The 23,440-nt window shown below is 51.2% G+C and overlaps 1 protein-coding gene across 6 annotated transcripts in view; it reads left to right on the plus strand.

The window, feature by feature from the left end:
* Nucleotides 1-23,440, plus strand: part of EEF2K (eukaryotic elongation factor 2 kinase) — a 62,257-nt gene that overhangs the window by 15,651 nt on the left and 23,166 nt on the right. For 4 of the 6 annotated variants that reach the window (XM_080682707.1, XM_080682710.1, XM_080682712.1 and 1 more), the window contains 6 exons: nucleotides 15,135-15,235; nucleotides 18,002-18,062; nucleotides 19,463-19,500; nucleotides 20,141-20,312; nucleotides 22,794-22,940; nucleotides 23,229-23,361. In XM_080682707.1, the coding sequence (XP_080538833.1) occupies nucleotides 15,135-15,235; nucleotides 18,002-18,062; nucleotides 19,463-19,500; nucleotides 20,141-20,312; nucleotides 22,794-22,940; nucleotides 23,229-23,361 (652 nt within the window). The remainder of the gene's footprint in view (nucleotides 1-15,134; nucleotides 15,236-18,001; nucleotides 18,063-19,462; nucleotides 19,501-20,140; nucleotides 20,313-22,793; nucleotides 22,941-23,228; nucleotides 23,362-23,440) is intronic. The other 2 variants (XM_080682709.1, XM_080682711.1) reach the window with 1 other exon arrangement.

Consider the following 23,440-nt stretch of genomic DNA (forward strand, 5'->3'; position numbering starts at 1 on the left):
GGTGGGCGGAGGGACTCCTGAAACAGAAACCAGCTCCGCAGGCTGAAGGCAAAAGGGGAATTGATTGTGACAGTTCAGGAGTTTCTTGGGACCCAGGGGTGGAAGTGACCAGATCCAGGAGCCAGAAGGCAGTAGGACCGTCTCTATCTCGTCTCTCAATCTCTGTGTATTCTGTTTTATTTGTGTTTTTTTTAAATTGATATTTTGAGAGAGAGGGAGAGAGAGAAGGGAAGGGAAGGGGAAGAAGGAGAGGGGAGGGGAGGGGGGAGGAGAGGGAAGGGGAGGGGAGGGGAGGGAAGGATGTCAATTTGTTTTTCCTCTTATGTATTCATTGGTTGATTTTTTATGTGCCCTGACCAAATCCACAACCTTGGTGTATCAGGTCGATGCTCTAACTAACTGATATACCCTGCCAGGTCCTCTCTGCCTATTCTTTACTAGAGGCCCAGTGCATGAAATTCATGCACCAGGGATCGCTGGCTCCTAACTGCTCGCCTCCCTACCTGATTGCCCCTAACTGCCCCCCTGCCAACCTGATCAACCCTAAATGCCTCTGCCTGCCAGCCTCATTGCCCCTAACTGCCCCCCCTGCCAGCCTGGTCACCCCCAACTGCCCTCCTCTGCCGGCCTGGTCGCCCCTAACTGCCCCACCCACCGGCCTGGTTGCCCCTTAGTGCCCCCTCTGCCAGCCTGGTTGCCCCCAACTGCCCCCCCTGCTGGCCTGGTTGCCCCACATAGCCTGCTGGTCAGTCGTTTGGTCATCCCTCACTAACCCTCCTGCCAGCCTGGTTGCCCCACACAGCCTGCTGGTCAGTCGTTTGGTCGTCCCTCACTAACCCCCCTGCTGGCCTGGTCGCCCCACACAGCCTGCTGGTCAGTCGTTTGGTCATCCCTCACTAACCCCCCTGCCGGCCTTGTCACCCCACGCAGCCTGCTGTTCAGTTGTTACTGAGAGTGTCGTGACCAATTTGCATATTGCCCTTTTATTAGTATAGATTCTTCTCTGCCCCTCAGTCTACACAGTGAGAAAATGGACCTCCCAGCCATGGTCCCCTCCTTACAGATGGAGCCACATGCAAAGGCAGATTTGACCCTCTGCACCCCAATTCCAGGGGTGGGAGGAGGGGAATCTGGTTGGCCTAGCTTGGGTCAGGCATCCTCCATCTCTGATGTGGTCAGTGCTGGCCAGGGCATGGGATGGGGCTGGGGGGGTCACAGAAGAGGGGCTGTTTCCAGGGCAGGAGGATCCTGCTGGTCTCCGGGAGCAGAGGGGAGGGGTGGGGAGCAGGGGAGGACTCAGGAGGGGCTCCATCCAGCCGCCTGTTCTCAGGAAATGGGTCTGGGGGGCCTTCTAGCACACACTGAGTGGGTCCCCAAGCTGAAGGCTCTCAGACATGGATGGACACAGTCTCTGACCACAGCAGCTCAGTATGGTGAGGCTTTTAAAGGGAACGCAGGCCGAGTGATCCAGGAAGGGTTTTTTCTATAGGTGTGGCTTTAGAGCGTGAGCTTCATGAGGGCAGGGCCCTGTGTGACCTTTCACCACTCACCCCAGTGCCTAGAGCCATGCTATGCACACAGTAAGTGCTTCATTTGGAATCAGTGAGGCGATGGTTGAATGCTGAGCTCACTTCCCTGTGGATGCTGTCTCTCTAAAGAGCACATGGAAGATAGTATTTACATAAAACCCCTGTGGGCCATCTGACTGACAGTAGTTGTTAAAATAAAATACTTATAGCTCAGACGGCAATCCCATCTCCAAGATTCATCCTCAGCCAAAGTGTCCCATCCAGGGTGCTGTTGACATTTGGGAGGGACAGTTCTTAGAGGGTAGGAATGTCCCTTATACTGCAGGAGAGTCAGCATGCCTGGCCCCTGCCCACAAGGGCCACATACCCCCACTCATTATGACAACCCAAAGTATTCTTCGTCGTATGTTTGCAAATCCCGCATGGGGTCCCGCCTCCACCAAGAACCAGGACAGAAATGTTTGTACCAGTGCTCAGATTTACACATTCAGAGTGTGCTTTGCACTGCCGGAGATGAAGGAAAACATGGAAACCGCTCAGATGTCCATCCAGAGGGACCTGTAACAGACCCTGGTTCTACCGAGTGCTGCATTTACCTGAGAGCACAGGTGACCTCCCGTATGGTTTGACTTGGAAACCAGATGGAGATATGTAAATCTGGGGGGCGGATCTGTGGAAAGCCTTTGGCACAGTGCTGGTCCTTATGTACCATCTGTTTTGATTTTCATATGCTGTTTTGTTTTTATTTTATTTTTTTAAATATATTTTTATTGATTTCAGAGAGGAAGGGAGAGGGGAGAGAGAGATTGAAACATCAATAATGAGAGAGAATCATTGATCAGTTGCCTCCTGCATGCCCCCTACTGGGGATTGAGCCCACAACCCAGGCATGTGCCCTTGATAGGAATTGAACCCAGGACCCTTTAGTCCACAGGCCCATGCTCTATCCCAGGGGTCCTCAAACTTTTTAAACAGGGGGCCAGTTCACTGTCCCTCAGACCGTTGGAGGGCCGGACTATAGTTAAAAAAAAACAAAACTATGAACAAATTCCTATGCGCACTGCGGGCCCGGGACGAGTCAGCTGCTAAGCAGGACAGGCAGCAGCACCCGGCGGGCCGGATAAATGTCCTCAGTGGGCCGCATGTGGCCCGCGGGCCGTAGTTTGAGGACCCCTGCCCAAACCGGCTAGGGCTGCTGTTTTGTTTTTATATGCTGATACATAAAAAAGCAAGTTGAAATATAATACAATCCCACTTTTATGTAAGCATATATATACACATGTATTTGTATTTGCATGACAAAAACTGAGAATTTTGCATGCAACAATAAACAATAATTCTCTCTGAGGGGGAAGGTGCAGTTAAGGGGGACTTTGATGATTTATATTATTACATATTATACATAATATATATTATACATTACATATTATTTTAAACATTGGGCGCTTTTAAAACTACATGTATGTTACTTACATGCAGAAAAAAATGTTTTTAGAAGAAAAATAAAGCAAAAATCAAATCAAGAAGGCAAAGTTCCAAGTCCTCCCCAAGCCTGGGAGCCCGAGGAAATGGAGAAATGAGAGAGAAGGAGAAAAGGAGCGAATCCCTCGTTACCAAACACTCCCTGTGGGCTGCGTGCAGGTGGGCACGCACCGTCGCGGAGCGGGCGGAAGGCCTGGCCTGGGTAGGGACAGAACCCGCCATCCATGAAACCTCTTCCTGAAACCTCTTTCACCGGTTGTCTCTGTGTCCGTTAAGATGGTTAGGTGGCTCCCTGGGGACCTGAGTTGAAGATAGGGGCCCTAGCCATCTCCTGTGCTTCCTGGGGCTGGGCACCCTCTGAGCTTTGTGTGAGCCTGTCACCCTCTGTCGTTCTCTGTTGATGAGTCAGCCCTGACTGCAAGGTGGAGCTCTGGGTTGCCCTGACCTAGGCCCTAGGTCGTCTGAAGTGGGCTCAGTGGGGTTCCTTGGCTGGTGGCGACTTTGGAGGGAGACAGCAGCTCAATCCTCACTCTCCCTGGCACTCAACAAACCTAACCTGTTTTTTATTTACTGTTGACATGGCAACCTGGCTGGTTTAAGCAAAATGGCCACCTGGCATTCCTCCAACGCGCTCCGCCAGGCAGGTGCTGGGCGAATATTGGATGGCAGGTTCTGTCCCTACCCAGGCCAGGCCTTCCGCCCGCTTCGTGACGGTGCGTGCCCACCCGCACGCAGCCCACAGGGACAGTGTTTGGTAACGAGGGATTTTTTCTCCTTCTCTCTCATTTCTCCATTTCCCAGAATAAGCATATCTGTTTTACATTTTTTAATAGAGTAGGACATTTTATTTTTAAAAATTGTTTTCCTGGCCTGGGACACTCTTGGGGATCACTCCACATCAGCACACTCTCCTGTGTGTGAGGTGGATTCCATTGTGTTCCGTCACATGAGGTGTGTGGGTTAGGTGACCCCTCTTGAGGGACACGTATGTTGTTTCCTTTTTCCCCTATTGTAGGCAGTGCTGTAATATATCTGCTTCTATAGATATGTAAGCAAAGTTTAAAATGTATATGTTATATAATATATAAATATCGTATGAACAAGGTAAAAGGAGTTCAAACTGTAGAAATTATATCCTTGAAAAGCCTCCCCCTCTGCCCTCTTTCCGGGGCTGTCTTTCCTTGCACGGATGGGCTGATGCCAGCCAGAGCTTCCCAGCAGGTGCTGTGGGCAGGCTGGGCGCTGTGCTGCACACATGCTCATGTCCGTTCATTTAACCTGCGCGGCAGACCTTGTTGGTTAGCATTTGACAGCAAGCCCGGGCCTCTGTGATCTTCACCGCTGGGGCTCTGGGTGACTGCGGTGTGCTGTCTTGCATGCGTTGTTGTTTTTTAAATATGTTTTTATTGATGTCAGAGAGGAAGGGAGAGGGAGAGAGAGAGAAACATCAATGATGCCCACAACCTGGGCATGTGTCCTGACTGGGAATCGAACCTGCAGCTTTTTGGTACATGGGATGGTGCTCCAACCAACTGAGCCACAACTGTTGTTTTTTAATGGCTGAATATCATGCCATTTCTTAGAAGCAGCATAATATAGGTAGCCAGTCCCTTGTGGATGGATATGCAGGTCATTTCCAGTCTCCTGCTACCAACACCAGTGCTTCCATAGTATCCCTGTATGTTCTCCTGCCCTCACAGGGGTGTGCAGCCAGGTACCCCACCCCCTCCTCCAGAGGGGGAATGGTGGGAGCAAAACATTTGTAGGTGTAGAAATTGGCTGGGCATTGCTGGTTGCCCTGCAAAGAGGTCATACTAGTATCTGTGCTCCCAGAATGTGTGGGCATCCCTGCTTCCTACACTCTTGTTGGCAGACTTTGGTGATAGTGCATTCACCCAGGGTGGCTCTCACAGCTTGTTCAAAGGACAGCCATCACTGGGAATGACACAGAGGAGGCAGTGTCTGATGACTCACTGGGAAGAGAGGCATCCCTGCCCACCTGAACCCTGGGAGGCCACGCCCTGGCAGCACTGGGCTTCTGCCCCGCCCAGTGACCACAGGAAGCTCCGTGCACATCCAGAGGCGGTGGGTGACCAATTCTGAGCTCTGCCTGGGGCTCTGAGAATGCAGACACAGAGAGGCAAGCTCAGGCATTCTGGGTCCAAAAACTTTGGCCCTCCAGCAAGATAAGGACTTGCTGAGCAGATGAAGGAAAAAGAGTGATGCTGGCATTGGGCAGGGGCCACCTGGTAACCTGGGCTCTGGAAAGCAGGAGGTGGGGGAGGTTCGAGTCAGGCTGTGGGGACTCGTGTTTCCAAAGTATGTGCTTGTGCTATAAAATGCCCATATCCTTCGTGGAAGTGCTGGGGCACAAGGATCCCCCTTCTTTTATATTCTTTTGTAAAAGTTTTTTAGCATCTTCAGTGAAGTATAATTCACATGCCATACAATTTACCCATTTAAAACGTACGACTCAATGGCTTTTGGTATATTCATAAAATCATGCATTCATCACTACAATCAATGTTAGCCCATTTTCATTACCTTAAAAAGAAACCCCATACCTTTCACCCATCACCCCCTGTGTCCCCATCCCACCCAGCCCCTGGCAACCACTAATTTACTTCCAGTCTTTGTGGATTTGCCTTTTCTGGACATTTCATACAAACAGGATTATATAGCCTGTGGCCTTTCGTGCCTGGCTGCTTTCACTTGGCATAATGTTTTCCACGCTCAGCCAGGTGTGGCCTCTGCCAGTACTTCCTCTCTTTTTATTGCCCACTATTACTCCATTGTAGGAATAGACCACATTTTGTTTATCCATTCGTCAGCTGATGCACTTGCGGGTGGTTTCTCCCTTTGGCTATTATGAACAGTGCTACACAAATCTTGTGTGGACATGTTTCTTTTTCTCTTGGGTAGATGTTAGGAGAGGAATACTCTGAATTTTGGCCATTGTTCTTTTTGTGAAAGAGCAGGCAACTGGGGCTTGACAAGTTGTGTGTTTTTAAAAAATTTATATATGTATTTCCGAGAGAGAGGGAGAGAGAAAGAGAAACATCAGTGATGACAGAGAATCATTGATCAGCTGCTTCCTGCACGCCCCCCACTGGGGATCCAGCCCACAACCCAGGCATGTGCCCTGACCAAGAACCATGACCTCCTGGTTCATAGGTTGACGCTCAACCACTGAGCCACGCTGGCCAGGCGACAAGCTTGGGTTTGAGACCTGGGTCTGCATGTCTACAGGCAAGTCTCCTCCTTGCTCTCTGAGCCTCGGGCCCCATCACTGAGCTGAGAACTCTCCTACCTGCCTGTCTGCCCTTAACAAGGTTGCTAGGGTCCTGTCAGGGGCAGGGCTCCCAGGAGGCAAGGGCACCATGCCATCCTATTGCTGTTGCTTTGCTGTTCTCTCCAGCCTTCCCATCCTGCCCTCTTTAGCCATGGCTCTGACTCCCACTGGTTGGGGAGGGATCAGCTGCCACTACTACTTTTGACAAAGATTTCTTGAGGGTTTTCAGCTTTGTTTCTTTCTCAGTTATTCATTTTATTGATTGTAGAAGTAATTGGTGTTCCTTGCAGAAAACAGTGAAAGTGCAGATATAATTGCTATGGAGGTCCTAGTGTATTGTTCATACTGTTCTGTATTTCAGTATAAACACAAGCCCAGTCACCAACCAGGGGCTTTGTACTGTACAGCAGGGCTGTGCTCTGCATGCTCTGTTGCCAGTGCTCCCCGGCACCCGCTGGTGCATTCTCACACATCTGTAAACAGGGATCCAGTCGTTGTTTGTCATGGCTCCATGGAGGCCCATCGTATGGATACACCGCTGTTTCCCTCAGCATCTCCTCCGGTGGGAGACTTAGTCTTGTACTGCTGTATTCAGTGCTGGGCTTCTTGGAAATGGCACGAAACCTCTAAATGCGTGTGGCCAGGGTGGGGCCGCCATCAGCACTGTCGGCCTCTTCTTATCCCAGGGTGTGACTGTGTCTTCACTTCTTCCCACTCCTTTGATTTGTCCTTGGGCCTGGTTTCCTGTTGGCTAACCAGGGGTGGGGCCACAGCTCTGTCACGGAAGTGAGGATGGAAAACATGCTTTGTAGCACCCATTGGCAAATGTAACCGTTGCCGTCTGCGGGAGAAGGCCTCCAGCAGCCACCAATGCCTTCTGTGCGGTCTGGAGGCTTTGGTGGCAGTGAATGACATGGAACAGCAGCCACCATATCCTGGGTGGCCAAGAAGTTGCAGACACATGACTCACATCCAGCCTCGCTCCTGATACCCCAGGAGACTTACTTTTACTATTTCTGTTACATTTTTATTTTGTGCTCTCCAGCTTTGAAGAACCAAATCCTATCTGTTCTCTAGGCAAGGTTCTGTTTAACTTTTCATGAAACCCCGAGTCCTCCTGCCTATGCAAGGTTCATTAGCCCGTCACAGCTGAGTTTAGGATCTTCGGAATTAGAGAATGTTAGAGCTGGCAGGGCCTGGAGAATCATCTACCCAGTGGCTTTTATGAGCTTTGATTTGCATGTGCAATCCCTAAGACATTCTTAAAGCTAAAACACACACAGTGCAGAGAAAACTGGTCTCCTCCATGAACCTCCCATCCTCTTCTCTCAGAGAGAATCATTGTATCTGTTTGGTGTTAGTCACTTTCAGACCTTTTTAAATGCATTTATATCTAAATAGACTTTTATGTATATACTAGAGGCCTGGTTCATGAAATTTGTGCATGGTGGGGGGGTGTCCCTCAGCCCAGCCTGCACCCTCTCCAATCTGGGACCCCTCGAGGGATGTCCACAGGGATTGGGCCTAAACGGGCAGTCGGACATCCCTCTCACAATCCAGGACTGCTGGCTCCCAACTGCTCACCTGCCTGCCTTCCTGATTGCCCCTAACCGCTTCTGCCTGCCAACCTGATCACCCCCTAACCACTCCCCTGCCAGCCTGATCGACGCCTAACTCTTCCCCTGCCGGCCTAATTGCCCCTAATTGCCCTCCCCTGCTGGTCTGGTCACCCCTAACTGTCCTCCCCTGCAGGCCTGGTTGCCCCCAACTGCCCTCCCCTACAGGCCTGATCCCCCCCAACTGCCCTCCCCTGCAAGCCTGGGTCCCCCCCAACTGCCCTCCCTAAAGGCCTGGTCGCCCCCAACTGTCTTCCTTTTCTGACCCTCTCACCTGCAACTGCCCTTCCTTGCCAGCCTGATCACCCCCAACTGTCCTCCCCTGCTGGCCTGATCGCCCACAACTGCCCTCCCCTGCTGGCCATCTTGTGGCAGCCATCTTGTGTCCATATGGGGGCAGCCATCTTTGACCACATGGGGACGGCCATCTTGTGTGTTGGAGTGATGATAAACTTGCATATTACTCTTTTATTATATAGGTTACTAGAGGCCCAGTGCATGAATTCATGCATTCATGCACGGTTGGGGTCCCAATGGGGGGTGGGGCCAGCTGGCCTGGGTGAGGGACCGCAGGAGGTTGGCCAGCCATCAGAGGTTAGCTGTAGGAGCGCACTGACCACCAGGGGGCAGCTCCTGCGTTGAGCATCTGCCCTCTGGTGGTCAGTGCATGTCATAGCAACTGGTCGTTCGGTCGCTTAGGCTTTTATGTATAATAGATTTGCTGACACACATACCCCTAGAAATCTATGATAGCAACTTATGGGTTTCTGCCACCATTAAATGGGGTTATACTATTTGCATTATGTAGCAACTTACTTTTTTCCCTAAACAATAAGCCTTAGAGATTGCCCATGTCAGCACCTTGATCTTTTTAACAGCTGTGTGCAAGTACAGTCATGCATGGTTTAACAACAGGGTGCGTTCTGGGAAATGCCTTGTTAGGCAATTTCATCAGTGTGTGAACATCATAGAGATGCTTACACACACTGGGATGGGACAGCGTGCTACACACCCAGGCTGTGTGTAGAGCCTAGTGCTCCCAGCTGTGTGCCTGTGCAGCTTGTTCTGAATACTGTAGGTGGTGCACCCTTTAGGAGTGCATGAGGGGAGCCTGCAGGACTGGACACCACTCTGGGTGGCAGTGAGTGAGTGTGAAGGAGCGACGTCACTGCCCACTACTGCAGACTTTGTAAGCACTGTACACTCGGGCTGAACTTATAAAACAACACGAGATTAAATCAAGCACAAGAGAAAATGCTGCAATCAAAAGATGCGGTAAACAGGAGGTGTGCTTTTTATAAGTAGAAAGAGTGCATTCTAAAATAACAATAAAAACTGTAGATAGTAAACACATCAATGAGCAACATAGTCCCTTACGGTCATCATCGAGTACTACGATGGCACAACAGCTGTGTCAGAGGCGGTAGGAATTCTCAGCTCCATTATAGCCCCCTGGGCCAGCTCCCCTGCGCATGCCCCGGAGGCGGTCAGACCGCTGGGTCCCGTGTCAGTGAGGAAGTTTCCTAACCAGTGGCAGCAGCACCCACTCCCGCTGCCTTCACGGCGTCTGAGAGGACTCACTTCCCAGTCATCCATAATGCCTGTTTTTCCGAACCTGATGGAAAATAGTACACCTGGGATTCTCGGTGCAGGCAGGGACTGCTTACCTGGAGCGAGCACTGTGACCTCAGTGAGCCACTATTTCTGTTAGGAACATCGCTACCCCAGGTTTTGGGCAGGAAAAAGTTCACCACTGGTAGTCAAAACATTCTTCGTTGTTGTTTGTAAACAAGGATATGGCTATCCAACAGCTAGTCAGCTGGGTGGGAACGGAGTCAAGGGAACCATGTCTGAGTAGAGGACTTTTTATTCTGCGTTTTTAAAAAATGCAGTTGCATTAAACCCATCTGTTGCCAACAAGGCATGGCATGTGTCTTTTCTGGGTTTTGCGAAAAAGGTAAGTTTCATGCTGTAAAATAACACTCTGATTCTAAAATTCTTTTCTCCTTGACTGGTTTTGGTTGTTGCCACAGCCTCCAGCCAGGAGGTGATTTCTGTGGGTCCTCGTAATCTAATGTGGGGCCCCTATCTTTGGTGTTTTGGGGAGCGTTTGAGTGCCCAGTTGCGAGAGGTGCATTTGGAGAGCTGTGTGTCAGGCACAGGACAGGGCACTGGGACAGGCACACTCAGAAGGAGCCTACTGGCTGCTGGCACTCGCAGGCTCCTGGCAGGCGGGGCAGGTGGCCACTGCCTTCCCAGCAGCTGGAGGACAAGAGAGCACTGGCCCTTTTGTAACGAACAGAAATTCAGAAACTCCCTTAGTTGTAAACATGACAGCTGCAGGGTTATTTGTAACAGGAAAAACCAGTGAAAAGCTCAAAGTCTACCTGTGGTGAATCATAGGTGAATGGCCAAGTCAATAAACCATACCATGGATCATTAAGCCAACTACCTTGTAAATTTACAGTCATGGTTGTGTTAAAATTTCTAAGTAATATGTTTGCTGTCTCTTGGAGTATAACTTAGAGAACCTTTTTGGAGGAAAGCTTCAAATTGTAAATTCAAACGTGACCCAGCAATTACACTTCCAAGAGGCGTGTTCTCCTGAGATCTTGCACGTCCACACACGAGGGTGTCACTCCAGCACTGTTTGTATGAGGAAGTGCTGGAGAGGATCCAGCTGCCCAAGAACAGAGGGAGAAACACCTCGAGGCACACTCACACAATTACATATCTCACAACCACGGGGGGGAAGTGAGGTCGACCAGCCTGGGTGTCCATGTGACATGGAAAGACATTTTAGGTGCTGCAACGTCAGACACAGCCAGCACATGTGCTCCTGCAGGGCTCTCAGACTCAGCGTGCCAGTGCAGAGCGCCTGCAGTGCGCTCGCCGTGGCTGCGGGGATGGGGTTTAGAAAGCACTTCTGCTTCCTCCTGCAGAGTTCTGTGGTGCTTGCAGTGTCTTGCATATCTAACAGATGATACATTTGGAGTCAGGAAAAAACACAAGATCACTAAATAAAAGTCCCAAGTCCCCATTGACCTATGCTCGTGAAATGCTGTGAGTTACACTGACAGTGTCATTCCAGTCTTCTTCTTCTTTTTTTTTTTAATATATATTTATTTTATTGATTTTTTACAGAGAGGAAGGGAGATGGATAGAGAGTTAGAAACATCGATGAGAGAGAAACATCGATCAGCTGCCTCCTGCACATTCCCTACTGGGGATGTGCCTGCAACCAAGGTACATGCCCTTGACCGGAATCAAACCTGGGACCCTTGAGTCCGCAGGCCAACGCTCTATCCACTGAGCCAAACCGGTTAGGGCGTCATTCCAGTCTTATTTTAAAAATGCACGGGGCTGACTGAGAAACAAAGATGGCGGCATAGGTAAACACCTAAACTGCTGCCTCGCACAACAATTTCAAAACTACAACTAAAAGACAGAACGGACACCATCCAGAACCACAGGAAAGCTGGCTGAGTGAAAATTCTACAACTAGAAGGAAAAAGAAAAGCTCACAGAGAATTGGAGGTACGGCAAAGGGGCTTTGTGCGCGCAGAGTGGAAGGGCGGCTGAGAGCCTGGCTGACTTTCTCTGGCGGAAGGGGGAAGGAAGCCTCCGACTGCACTGAACCCCAGTTCTGACTGCACTGAACCCCAGTTCCGGGCGAACCCCTGGGGACCCACGCTCTTACGGGGGGAGTCTGGACTCTTGGGCGGAGACTCGAGCAGGGAAGTCTGAAGGCACACGCGTGCCAGTGCGCACAAAGGCTGCGGAAGTTGCCACAGGCTTTCCCTAGTAGAAGGGAGTCAGAGGATTCTGACTGCACTGAGCCCCAGTTCTGACTGCAGTGAACCCCAGTTCCAGGCGAGCCCCTGGGGACCCACGCTCTTGTGGGGGGAGTCTGGACTCTCAGGCGGAGACTCGAGCTGGGGAAGGCGGAGGACTGAAAGCGCACATGCGCGCAAGAGCAAGGCTGACAGGAAGCCAAGACTGAGACTCCACCCCATCCAAGCTGAGCACAGAGCCTATTGCAATTTGGCAAGTCTAATCCTATAAGGCTGTCTCCAGCACCGAACTTCTCCCAGCATAGACACAGCTGATCCTTACAGCCAACTGGCCCGGAGGTCAATTCTTCCCAGTGATACCAACAACAATAAAGACTTAATTACAACAAGGCTGTACACACAGTCCACAAAGGGGTGCACCAAGAGTGTCCACCTCAGGTTAACTGGGGAAGCAGACCCACTGGGCCATATTGGAAACCTAGCACAAATATCTACCTTACCAACTCAGGGAATCAGTGAAAATGCGGGGTCAAAGAATCAGATCACAAACGAAAGAAATGGAGGAAAACAAACGACTGGATATAGAATTCAAAACCACGGTTATAAGACTTTTTAAGAATATCCTAGAAAAGGCCGATAAATATAACGAGACCCTCGAAGATATGAAAAAGGACCAACTAGAAATTAAACATACACTGACTGAAATAAAAAATATTATACAGAGACCCAGAAACAGAATAGAGGAACACAAGAATCAAGTCAAAGAATTGAAATACAAAGAAGCAAAAAACACTCAACCGAAAAAGCAAAAAGCAAAAAAAAAAATCCAAAAAGTTGAAGATAATGTAAGAAGACTCTGGGACAACTTCAAGCGTACCAACATCAGAATTATGGGGGTGCCAGAAGAAGAGAGAGAGCAAGATACTGAAAACCTATTGGAAGAAATAATGACAGAAAACTTACCCCACCTGGTGAAAGAAATAGACTTACAAGTCCAGGAAGCCCACAGAACCCCAAACAAAAGGAATCCAAAGAGGACCACACCAAGACACATCATAATTAAAATGCCAAGAGCAAAAGACAAAGAGAGAATATTAAAAGCAGCAAGAGAAAAACAGTTAATTACCTACAGGGGAGCACCCATATGACTGTCAGCTGACTTCTCAACAGAAACTATGCAGGCCAGACGGGAGTGGCAAGAAATTTCCAATGTGATGAATAGCAAGAACCTACAACCAAGATTACTCTACCCAGCAAAGCTATCATTCAGAATTGAAGGGCAGATAAAGAGCTTCACAGATAAGAAAAAGCTGAAGGAGTTCATCACCACCAAACCAGTGTTGTATGAAATGCTGAAAGGTATTCTTAAAGAAGAGGAAGAAGAAAAAAGTAAAGAGAAAAATTATGAACAACAAATACATATCTATCAACAAGCGAACCTAAAAATCAAGTGAATTAAAAACCTGAGGAACAGAATAATCTGGTGAATATAATAGAATCAGGGGCATAGAAAGGGAGTGGACTGATAATTCTCAGGGGGAAAGGGGTATGGGGGGTTCATGAAGAGAATGGACAAAAATCATACACCTATGGATGAGGACAGTGGGGGGGAGGTAAGGGCAGAAGGTGGGGTGGGAAATGGGTGGAGGGGAGCTATGGGGGGAAAAAGGAGAAATAATTGTAATAATCTGAATAAAGATTTATTTAAAAAAAAAATGCACGGGGCTGTCCAGTATGGCTCAGTGGTTGAGCCTCGACCCATGCATCAGGAGGTCGCCGGTTCAATTCCCAGTCAGGTCACATGCCCGGTATCAGCCTCAATCCCCCGGAGGGAGTGTGCAGGAGGAACCAATCAATGTTGATGTTTCTCTGTCATCGATGTTTCTCTCCTTCTCTTTCCTCTCTCTCTAAAAATCAATAAAAACTTTCTTTTTTAATGCATAGAAAGGATCTGGAAAGAACTGGTTAGTCTAAACCAGTGATGATAGTTGCTGTCAATAGATGGTCTGTGGCAGGCTTGTTTTTCTTTTTTTTCTTTTTTAGTTGTTTGGTTTTTTTTCTTCTTCCCCAAGTATTTTGATTAAATGAGAATTAGTTTCCAAATTAAAAGAAAAATTACAGGCTTTATTTTTTTACTTTGGAAATGTTAGAAAGCCCCAGCAAGGAGCCCTGGGCTGCGTGTGTGTGTGTGTGTGTGTGTGTGTGTGTGTGTGTGTGTGTGTGTGTGTGTCTACCTATCTCTCTGTCTGTCTCTTGGAAGGCTCAGCTCCTCGGCCCTGTCTCCCCTGAGCAGGACCAGCGATGGGGCTCAGGCGAGGGCATGGGCAGGATACTGTCCTGTTTGGGCCAAGTCTGTGGGAGGCTGGGCTTCTGCAGGCCTGGTCTGGACAGCTGAGGGATGGTGCGGAAAGGTGAGGTCTGAAAGCGTGGGCCTGCCACGCCCAGGCATTGTCCAGCGCCCTCCAGCTGCTCCCCGGGCTCTGGCCTAGGGCCTGGAAGGAAGCTGTCTCTGATGCTGTGGAGGCTGCAGGGGGAAGGTTCCGGTTGCTTGGGAAGAGGGAGAGGATCACCTAGTGTGGGTGTCGGGAGTGCTTGTTGGTGGGGGCAGGGAAGGATTCCACGTTGAGGTTATGTAAAAGTAATAAAATGAGGTTTTTAAAACACAAAATGGGGGTGTACCATGAGACAGTTGAGAATCAGAATTCTCTTTTTTCATCATGTGGCTTCGTCATCTCTCTGAGTGGATCCTGAAGAGCCTGGGCCTTAGCAGCCTTGAAAGTTTTGGATGATGTTTAGTCATCACAGCCACGGCGGGAGGGCACCACAGGCCCTGGGTTTCCTGGGTCCCGGCCGTGGCACATCACATGGAAACCTGTGGCTAAGATCTTAGCGCCATGTTCATGTGAAGGCGACATGCCTGCTGTGTGGTTTTGAGGTACTCTGAGCCGAGAGGGTCATGTTCTCTCTGTTCAGGGCAGTAAATGGTGCATTTAAAACTTAGGTAATACTGACAAGGTCCGCTTGCACAGCCACAGCCATGACTCTTGGGTAGGTTTGTACACTGCATTTGCTTTCTGTCGGGCACGTTCCTAGAATGGAGAACTGAGTGAAAATACAGGATACATTTCCTATTTCCTGACGTTACCAGATTACCGCTGAGAGCAGGCTCACAGCCATGCGCAGCATGTGGGGCACCCACTGTTCCCCGCACCCCGGCTGGCACTCACTGTTGGCAACCGTGAAAATGGTGCCTGCCTGAACCCCAGGAGGGCTGTGCCCATGAGCAGATAGAGTCTTTTGGGGGCTGTTTCTCTCACGGATGCCTACTCAGAGGCGGGGGACCCCCGGGAATAGGGTTGGTGGAGGCTGGAACACCCTGTCCCAGAAGCCCCTGGGCTAACACGCCCTTTGCCTTCTGTAGGAAGCTTGGAAGCATGCCATCGAGAAGGCCAAGCACATGCCCGACCCCTGGGCTGAGTTCCACCTGGAGGACATTGCCACCGAATATGCCACGCGTCACAGGTCAGCAGCTTGGGGTTGCGGTGTGAACCCGGGCCTCAAGGAGGCCTTGGGGGTCTGGGTCCTTCTCTGCTCGCAGCGAGACCCGAGTCCCCTTGGAGATCAAGGAGAAGGGAGCACCACAAACATCAGCCAGTGTTTGATTCCTGCTTGGAAAGGCAGAGGGAGGGGAGAATATTTTCAGGGGGTTTCAGGAAGAATGAAGAACAAAACAAAAAAACCACAAACACCACCATTAATGTAATAAGGATAAAAAAGACAGTGGTGACGAGGCCCCGTACTTGAGTCTTCTCCGTGCCAGGTGCTGTTCCTAGCACTCTATTTAGTCATCAGGAAAGCCTGAGCAGGAAGCATGTCAAGCACTGGGGGCCCCTTTTGAGAATCTGATGAGGGCCATCTCAGAAAGTGGCACACATATGTTAATTTTGCTCATAATTTTAAGAGACTCGTGGACCTGTCCTGGAGCCCACCCCTGTCCTGTGACCTCTGTAGACCCCTCCAGCTCTGAATGATCCAAGCCAATCCTCTCAGTTCCCTTATTGCCCCAGGGAGAGAGGTTTGTCAAGGGTCAGCCCAGTGCCTTCAAATTAGTCAGAACTCTGTTTCAAATGTAGGTAACAGAATCTCAGTCCACAGCAGCTTAAGGATAAAAGGGAACATTTGGTTCATATCCAGGCAGGGACAGAATTAGATTTACAGTTGTATGTGAAACACAGTGTTTATTCTTGTGTTATCATTAATTGTTGTATTGTTTTCCATACAAACGACCATAAGCCTACTTTTGCCCCGCCCTGGCTGGCTTCAGGCATGGCTGGTTCCAGATGCTCTGAGGATACTTTCAGCTTTGACTTCATGCAGACTCTTATATCAGCAGCACAGAGGGCCCTGGGAGCCCCACTATCCATATCACCCTGTAGGAAAGGATCTTTTCTCTCTCAAATGTTTAAAAACCAAAGTTCGATGTTTGAATCTCATTGACCTGGCTTTGGTTATATGCCCATCTCTGAACCAGTCATGGTACCAGGGCACGTTGCTGTGAGTGGCCAGGCCTAGTCACATACCACAAGCCAGCGGGTGCTGGGCTCAGCCTCACCCAGTCCACATGTGCTGAGAATGGAGGGCAGGGTCCCCAAGGAAATAGTGTGCTGTTGCCAGAAGGGGAAGTGGATGCAGACGCAGTGGAGCCCTCCCCACCTTTCAGCAACATGTTCCTGCTCTCACCCTGTGCGGAGACAGTAGAGCCTGCCATGTACCCCCTTTCACCGCCAGAGGCCCACCTCGCAGTGGGCTCTGGGGGGTGTGCCAACAGCCCAGGGCAGCACTGTGGGGCCTGCAGGGGAGGCTGTGAGCTCTGCTCCTGCCGCCTGCCAGGGCAGCGTGGTGGCTGGCTGGTGAGACATGGCCTCAGGGGGAGGCCACCAGGCCACACAGGGAGGCCCCAGGAAAGCAAGACCCATATCCTGGGCTGGCTCTGTGTGTCCCAGAGCCTTGCAGGGACCTGAGACCAGGGACCAAGCCAAACTGTTTATTTTCTAGCCAAAGTCTCTGCCTTAGCCTGCCCTGGCTGGGAAGTGGTCAAGCATTGATGCTGGACCTCCAGAGGTTTCTGGAGGCTTCCTTCTGTGTCCCCAGTTTTAAAAGAGAGCTGGTGCAACCCGGTCCTTTGGGGCAGATTTCCTGTTCACGGGGTTGGACCCAGGCTGCGTAAGAGCAAGGTTCTGGTGGAATCCTAGCTCTCAGCAGATTACTTCACCTCTCCGAGCCTTCATTTCCCCATCAAGAAAGTGGGCGCAGTAACTGCTGGTCTCACGGCTGCTGCAGAGGCTGGTTGGAGGCAGCTGTTTAAGCAGCCAGCACACTGAACACGTGCTGCGAGCAGCGCTGACCTTTAAGGTCCCGTCGTCCTGGAGGACAGAGAGAATGCTGCTCCCCACCCTGCCCTCCAGTGCCTCCCAGTTGGCAGTCTCTTGAAGGTAAGGGAAAACTGTCTCCCTTACCTTGGTCTCTACATAGTAATCATAATAATCATTGCTATTATTTATTGAGCATAACACCTGCCATGAGCTAGGGCTGAGCCTTCCTCCCAGGCCTCTGCTTCCTCCTGGAGGTGTCAGCTCTGAGAAGCTGTTCTCACTGGGGCTGGTGGCGTTCTGGCATCTGCGCCCCCAGGGAGGCCTCTGTGGAGCTAAGAACACCTGGGCCCTGGGTGAGGAGTCAGGATAGAGACTGACTGCGTGAGGCACTTTCTACCGGGCAAACCTGCTGGAGGCTCAGCCAGGCCTCGGGGCAGACGGGCTTGGTGGAGAGCAGGCTCCTGGGAAAGGAGAGGCTGGCCGTGCACCCAGCGCCCGGACGGGGCTGCCCACAGTGCTGGCAAGGTCGAGGGCACTGCTACCTCCTGTCCTGGGACACACTGTTAGTTATGTAGCCCGGTTATAATAAGGACGTTTACTTCGGTCATTTATCCAACGTGCATTTATAAGCATCACCACACCAGGCCCTTCGTGAACGGGACAGACATGGGCCTGCCTGGGGAGCCGCCCACAGCCCCGCAGGGCATGCTGAGGGGACACGGTGCACAGGGCACCTGTGTTGAGGAAAGGGAAGGAGGCCACTTGCGGGGCCTGGGAGGGCGGGAGAGTCCCACAAACCCCGCCAGGAGTTGGGCTGGGCCACTGAGTAGAGTGGGCTTGATACCGAGGCAGCGGGAGCCCAGAAAGGCCTTTCACCCATAGCCAGTGACAGGACCTGGTGGCACTGTTTCCGCAGGTACAACGCTGTCACCGGGGAGTGGCTGGAGGACGAGGTTCTGATCAAGATGGCCTCTCAGGTGAGCAGGTGCACGAGCCTGTGGGCAGGGCTGGGCGGGCTGCTCTCACTCTGATTTCAGTTTATGTTCCCTCTCCTCCACACCCACTCTTTTTTTAACTTTGGGGGATTCTTTAAAGTATTGTATATTTAATTTTTATTGATTTCAGAGAGGAAGCGAGAGGGAGAGAGAGATAGAAACATCAGTGATGGGAGAGAATCATTGATTGGCTGCCTCCTGCACACCCCCTACTGGGGACCAAGCCTGCAACCTGGGCATGTGCCCTGATAGGGAATCGAACCTGGGACCCTTCAGTCCACAAGCCGATGCTCTATTCACTGAGCCACACTGGCCAGGCTTGTATATTTAATTTTTTATAACGGCTTTATGAGGTAATTCACACCATGCAGCACATCCATGTACAGTGAACAGTCCAGGGTTTTTGGCCTAGTCATAGAGTGGCACAGCTGCCATCAGGACTGGTTCCTGACGGAGCCAATGCAGCCAGTACCCAGTTCCCTCGGTGCCCTGCCCTGGGCAACCGCAAGCTACCTTCTGCCTCCATAGACTTCCCTATTTTGGACATTTCATATATTCATTGTATATCAAAATATCCTTCTTGGCATTCTTGTTGAAAATGGGTTGACTATAAATAGTTATAAAATTGCAGGTTGCCAGCTATTACTGAGTTGAAACGTGAATTCTGTGGCTGTCTACCAGCCTTTTGAAGAAAGAAATAGACTGCAAAAGACAGCGTCTCCTGCTCTGGGGGGGCAGAAGCGGGGAGGGGGACTGTGGGAAGCTGCCTTTAGTGCACTGCACACGCAGAAAAGTGTACAGCTTGACTGGTTTCACAGTGAGCATGTCCCCAGCGCCTGGGAGCCCTCAGCCCGTCGCTCCCCCTCGCCCTGAGGGCCAGCACCAGCCTGAACCCTGTCGCCCGCGGTCAGTTGTGCCCCTTTTTGTAGGTGTGCTTTCAGTATGGCTTCTTGTGCTCAACATTTTTGTCTGTGAGCTTTGTACCTGGTTTTGCTGGAACTGAAAATGTCATACACGTTGGTGTGCAGGATTTCACCACGTGAACACATGTGACTTACTGTACTGTTGATGGACATGGGGGTTCTGTTGCAGACAGGGCTGCACACACATCCCTCTTCATGCACTGTCTTCCCACTCCATTGCCCCATAACACCTGCCCCCCAAGAGGTTCTGCTCAATTGGGTCAGGGAACGGGGTCTCCCATCTGCAGCCTCCAGGCTGGAAGTTCTTTCAGCCTTCGGTGTGGCAGTGCAGGGCGGAGGGCCAGATCGTGGGATTGAGATGAGGTCTATTTGGTGTGTGCCATCCCAGGGGAGATCTCCTGACTCAGGGTTGCTGCTGGCGGGCTTGGGGACTGATAACCTTCCCTGTGTGTCTTTCAGCCCTTCGGCCGTGGAGCGATGAGGGAGTGCTTCCGGACGTAAGTGGCAGCTGGCTCTTGAGGGCCCCAACCAGGCTCCTCAGGCTCCTCAGGGCAAGGTCATTGTGCCATTTCTGGCGTAGCAATGGAGTCAGTGGCCTATGCTTCTTTAGCCCAAGCTCCTCTCCATCAGCTCTCTCTTGGACCACAGATTGGGCCTGGTTGTGGGATGATGAGCTCAATAGTATCCTACTCATCTCAGCTCTGGTCCTTGGAGGCCAAGGGATTGGGCTAGGATAGTGGTCGGCAAACTCATTAGTCAGCAGAGCCAAATAACAGTACAACGATTGAAATTTCTTTCGAGAGCCAAATTTTTTAAACTTGAACTTTTTCTAACGCCACTTCTTCAAAATAGACTCGCCCAGGCCGTGGTCTTTTGTGGAAGAGCCACACTCAAGGGGCCAAAGAGCCGCATGTGGCTCGCGAGCAGCAGTTTGCCAACCACTGGGCTAGGAGACCTTTACCAAAGTCCCTTAAGTCCCCTGCCCAGCTCTTTGAAGGATGCAGGCCAGTAGGGAAGCCCCTCCCACCTCCCGAGTCTTATTCCTGGCTCAGCCAGGTCTCCCCATCCTGAGGACTCAGGACCTGGTCCCCAGTGAGCCCAAATGTCCAGGCCAGTCCCCTGCTGCCTCTCCCCCAGGAAGAAGCTGTCTAACTTCCTGCACACCCAGCAGTGGAACGGGGCCTCCAACTATGTGGCAAAGCGTTACATTGAATTGGTGGACAGGAATGTGTACTTTGAGGACGTGCGTCTACAGATGGAGGCCAAGCTCTGGGGAGAGGAGTATAATCGACACAAGCCCCCCAAGCAGGTGTGTGGCCCCCTCCTTGCCACTTGCCCCCACCAGGGCAGCCAGGGATAGTCTCCAGAGAAACTGGTGCCAACCACAGGTCCCTTCTTCACGGTCTTCACTATGGTAGTGAGTAACAGCCACTGCTTATCGGCACAAAGGGCCGGGTGCCGGATGTGCAGTTGTTGATTCCTAAAAGCAGCGCTTGGAGCAGGTGGGACTGTTCTCATCCCATGTACAGATGGGATCTGATAGTCAGGGTTTTTGTTTGCAAATGACAGAAACCCAAAAAGGGGATTTAATACAAAAAGGAAATGTATTGCCTCAGAGGACTGAGAAATAGCACTGACCACAGGCCTGGCTGGGTCCACGACCATGCTGAGGTGGTTGGGAATCTTCCTCAATCTCTAGCCTCAGTGTTCTGAGTTGGCATCACTCCCAGGCAGTTCCTCAACTTGTAGCAGCATGCCGGCCACCAGCAGCTGCAGCCTTCCTTTCTGTCCTCCCAGCAATCCTGGTGAAACAGCACCTGTTTTCCCAGAAGTTCCAGTGAAAGTCTCAGAACCGGGTTTCATTGGCTCTGATTAAATCGGGTGCCTATCTCTGAACCAATCATGATGGCCAGGGGAAGGAAATATACAGCTTGGGCAGGCCTGAGCTATTTGCCCACCATTAGAACCAGGAATGTGGGTCCTCCTGGGACTGAGATTGTGACTCCCAAGAAAAAGCAGAAGGAGGAGAGGGGAATGGATATCTATTCCTGGGGAAACAAGGACCCAAAGGGGTTAAGTGACCTGCCTTCACAAGCAGTGATGGAGCCAGGGCTCAGAAACCCAGGCTTCCCAAGCCCCTGCCAGGTGGCGTCTCCACGTGAGCCCAAGGTGTCGAGAGAGGAGGCCAAGCAGAAGCTCCTTTTGCCTGTGGGCATTCGAGGAAAGGGCGCCTCCTCCCTGCGCAGTGCACAGTTCCGCTCTCCCGCTGTGTGAGCGCTGCTAGATCCCAAGCACTCTCCTGGGTGCCTCTGGAGCGCCACACTGCCAAGCAACTAGCAGAACTTATTGATGCCTGAGCTTGGTCACATGGCTACCCCTAGCTGCAAGCTGAGTAGTGTCATCTTGTTAAAAGCAGGGTTGGGGGTTGTCTTAGTCCATTTGGCCTGTTATAACAAAATAGAGGCCCGGTGCATGAAAATTCATGCACTGGAGGGGGGTCCCTCAGCCCAACCTGCCCCCTCTCACAGTCTGGGAGCCCTCAGGGGTGGGAGGCGACCTGGTGATTAGGGGAAGGCGACACCCATCACACCTCTGCTGCTGCCACTGCCAGCAGCGCAAGCCTCGCCAGCCCTGGTTACCTGAGCCTCAGGTGGCCCTGGATGGCTGGGGGGCTGCAGGGACTGAGTGCCGCCATCTTGTGGCTGTGGGCACTGCCATCTTTGAGGGCATGGCAGTCAATTAGCATATTCCCTTCTTATTGGCTGTGGGTGCCGCCATCTTTGAGGGCGTGGCCACAATTAGTATATTCCCTCTTTATTAGATAGGATGCCGCAGATTGGGTAACTTATAAACAACAGAAATTTAGTCATCATAGTTTTAGACTTTGGGAAGTCTAAGATGGAAGTCTGGCATGGTCGCCTCTGGTGAGGGCCCTCCTCCTGGTTCAGAGCCAGCACTCTGGCTGGGACCTCACATGGAGGAAGGAGGGAGCACCTTCCCATTCATCAGGGCTCCACCCTCGTGGCCTACTGACCTCCCAAAGGGCCCACCTCCTAATACCATCACCTTTGAAGGTAAGACTACACCAGTGGTTCCCAACCTGTTTTTGGCCAGGCCCCACCAAAGCATCTGTAAAATCCTGATGCCCCTGTGACATAGAATTCCTATTATTCAAAAAGTGAACTATTCACGTGGAGGAAGCCTAAAAGGCCATTCACTTGGTCTAAGCAAGCTTCCAAAGAACATGGCATCCATGAAAGAGAAAAATAAAGAACGAAAGGACAGTTGAAGTACTGAGGAAGAAATCACTAAAAAAATTGTTTAAAAAATAACAATATAAAGTGATATGAAAAAATAGCAAATAAAAGTTTCAAAACTATAAAGAGAACTGAAATGCATAAATATGTCACAATATATATTTATATACTGTATATGAGGCCCCTAGAACCATAAGAAGTGCAAAAAAAAATTCACTGTTAATAACTCATTCTCGAATTGCCCCCCTTACAAATCAAATTGCCTCCCTGTGGGGCGTGTGCCCATGTTGGGAACCACTGGACTAAAACATATGGATTCGGGGAGGGAAACTCATTCGGGCCATGGCTTGGGTTTCCATTCTCAGAGGAAAGGAGCAGTGGGTTCTGGGGACAGGCAACGTCTGTGCCTCAGAGAGCTGCTGGGCCATGGAGGCCTGCGGGCGGACGCCCTCAGCTCCTCGGCTACGGCCCCTTGTCAGGAGGCTGCCACCTGGGCCCTGACCTCCTCCTGACCACCCCCCACACACACACAGGTGGACATCATGCAGATGTGTGTGCTGGAGCTGAAGGAGAGGCCGGGCACGCCCCTCTTCCACCTGGAGCACTACATCGAGGGCAAGTACACCAAGTACAACTCCAACTCGGGCTTCGTCCGTGATGACGTGCGCCTGACGCCGCAGGTGAAGCCCTGGCATGAGGGTCCCTGTGGGCAGGGTCTCACCCCTGCGGCCTTCAAGCCCCTGGCTCTTCCCAAGGACACCCTTTACTCCTTGCTAGCTCTGTCAGCCCCCCTGAGGTCCCTGCCCAATTAGACAGGACCCCTTTCTCTGTTGTCCTCTAAGCAACGCCTCTGTGCAGAGAAGGCCCCACGTGGCAGAGCTGCCATGTCCCGGTCTCGCTCAGAGTGGTGGCTGGCCAGTGTCCACAGCCTGGTCTCTTGTCACCTTTTCCTCCCTGTTCCCCCACAGGCCTTTAGCCACTTCACCTTTGAGCGTTCCGGCCATCAGCTGATCGTGGTAGATATCCAGGGTGTGGGCGACCTCTACACCGACCCACAGATCCACACCGAGAAGGGCACTGACTTTGGAGATGGCAACCTAGGTAGGTAGGGAAAGGCAGCCTGTTTCCACAGAGACCACACCCCTCCCTCAGATCTCCCAGCTCTTTGCACACTCAGGAA

This window comes from Plecotus auritus (genome assembly GCF_963455305.1).
Source record: "Plecotus auritus genome assembly, chromosome: 7".
Taxonomy (NCBI): domain Eukaryota; kingdom Metazoa; phylum Chordata; class Mammalia; order Chiroptera; family Vespertilionidae; genus Plecotus; species Plecotus auritus.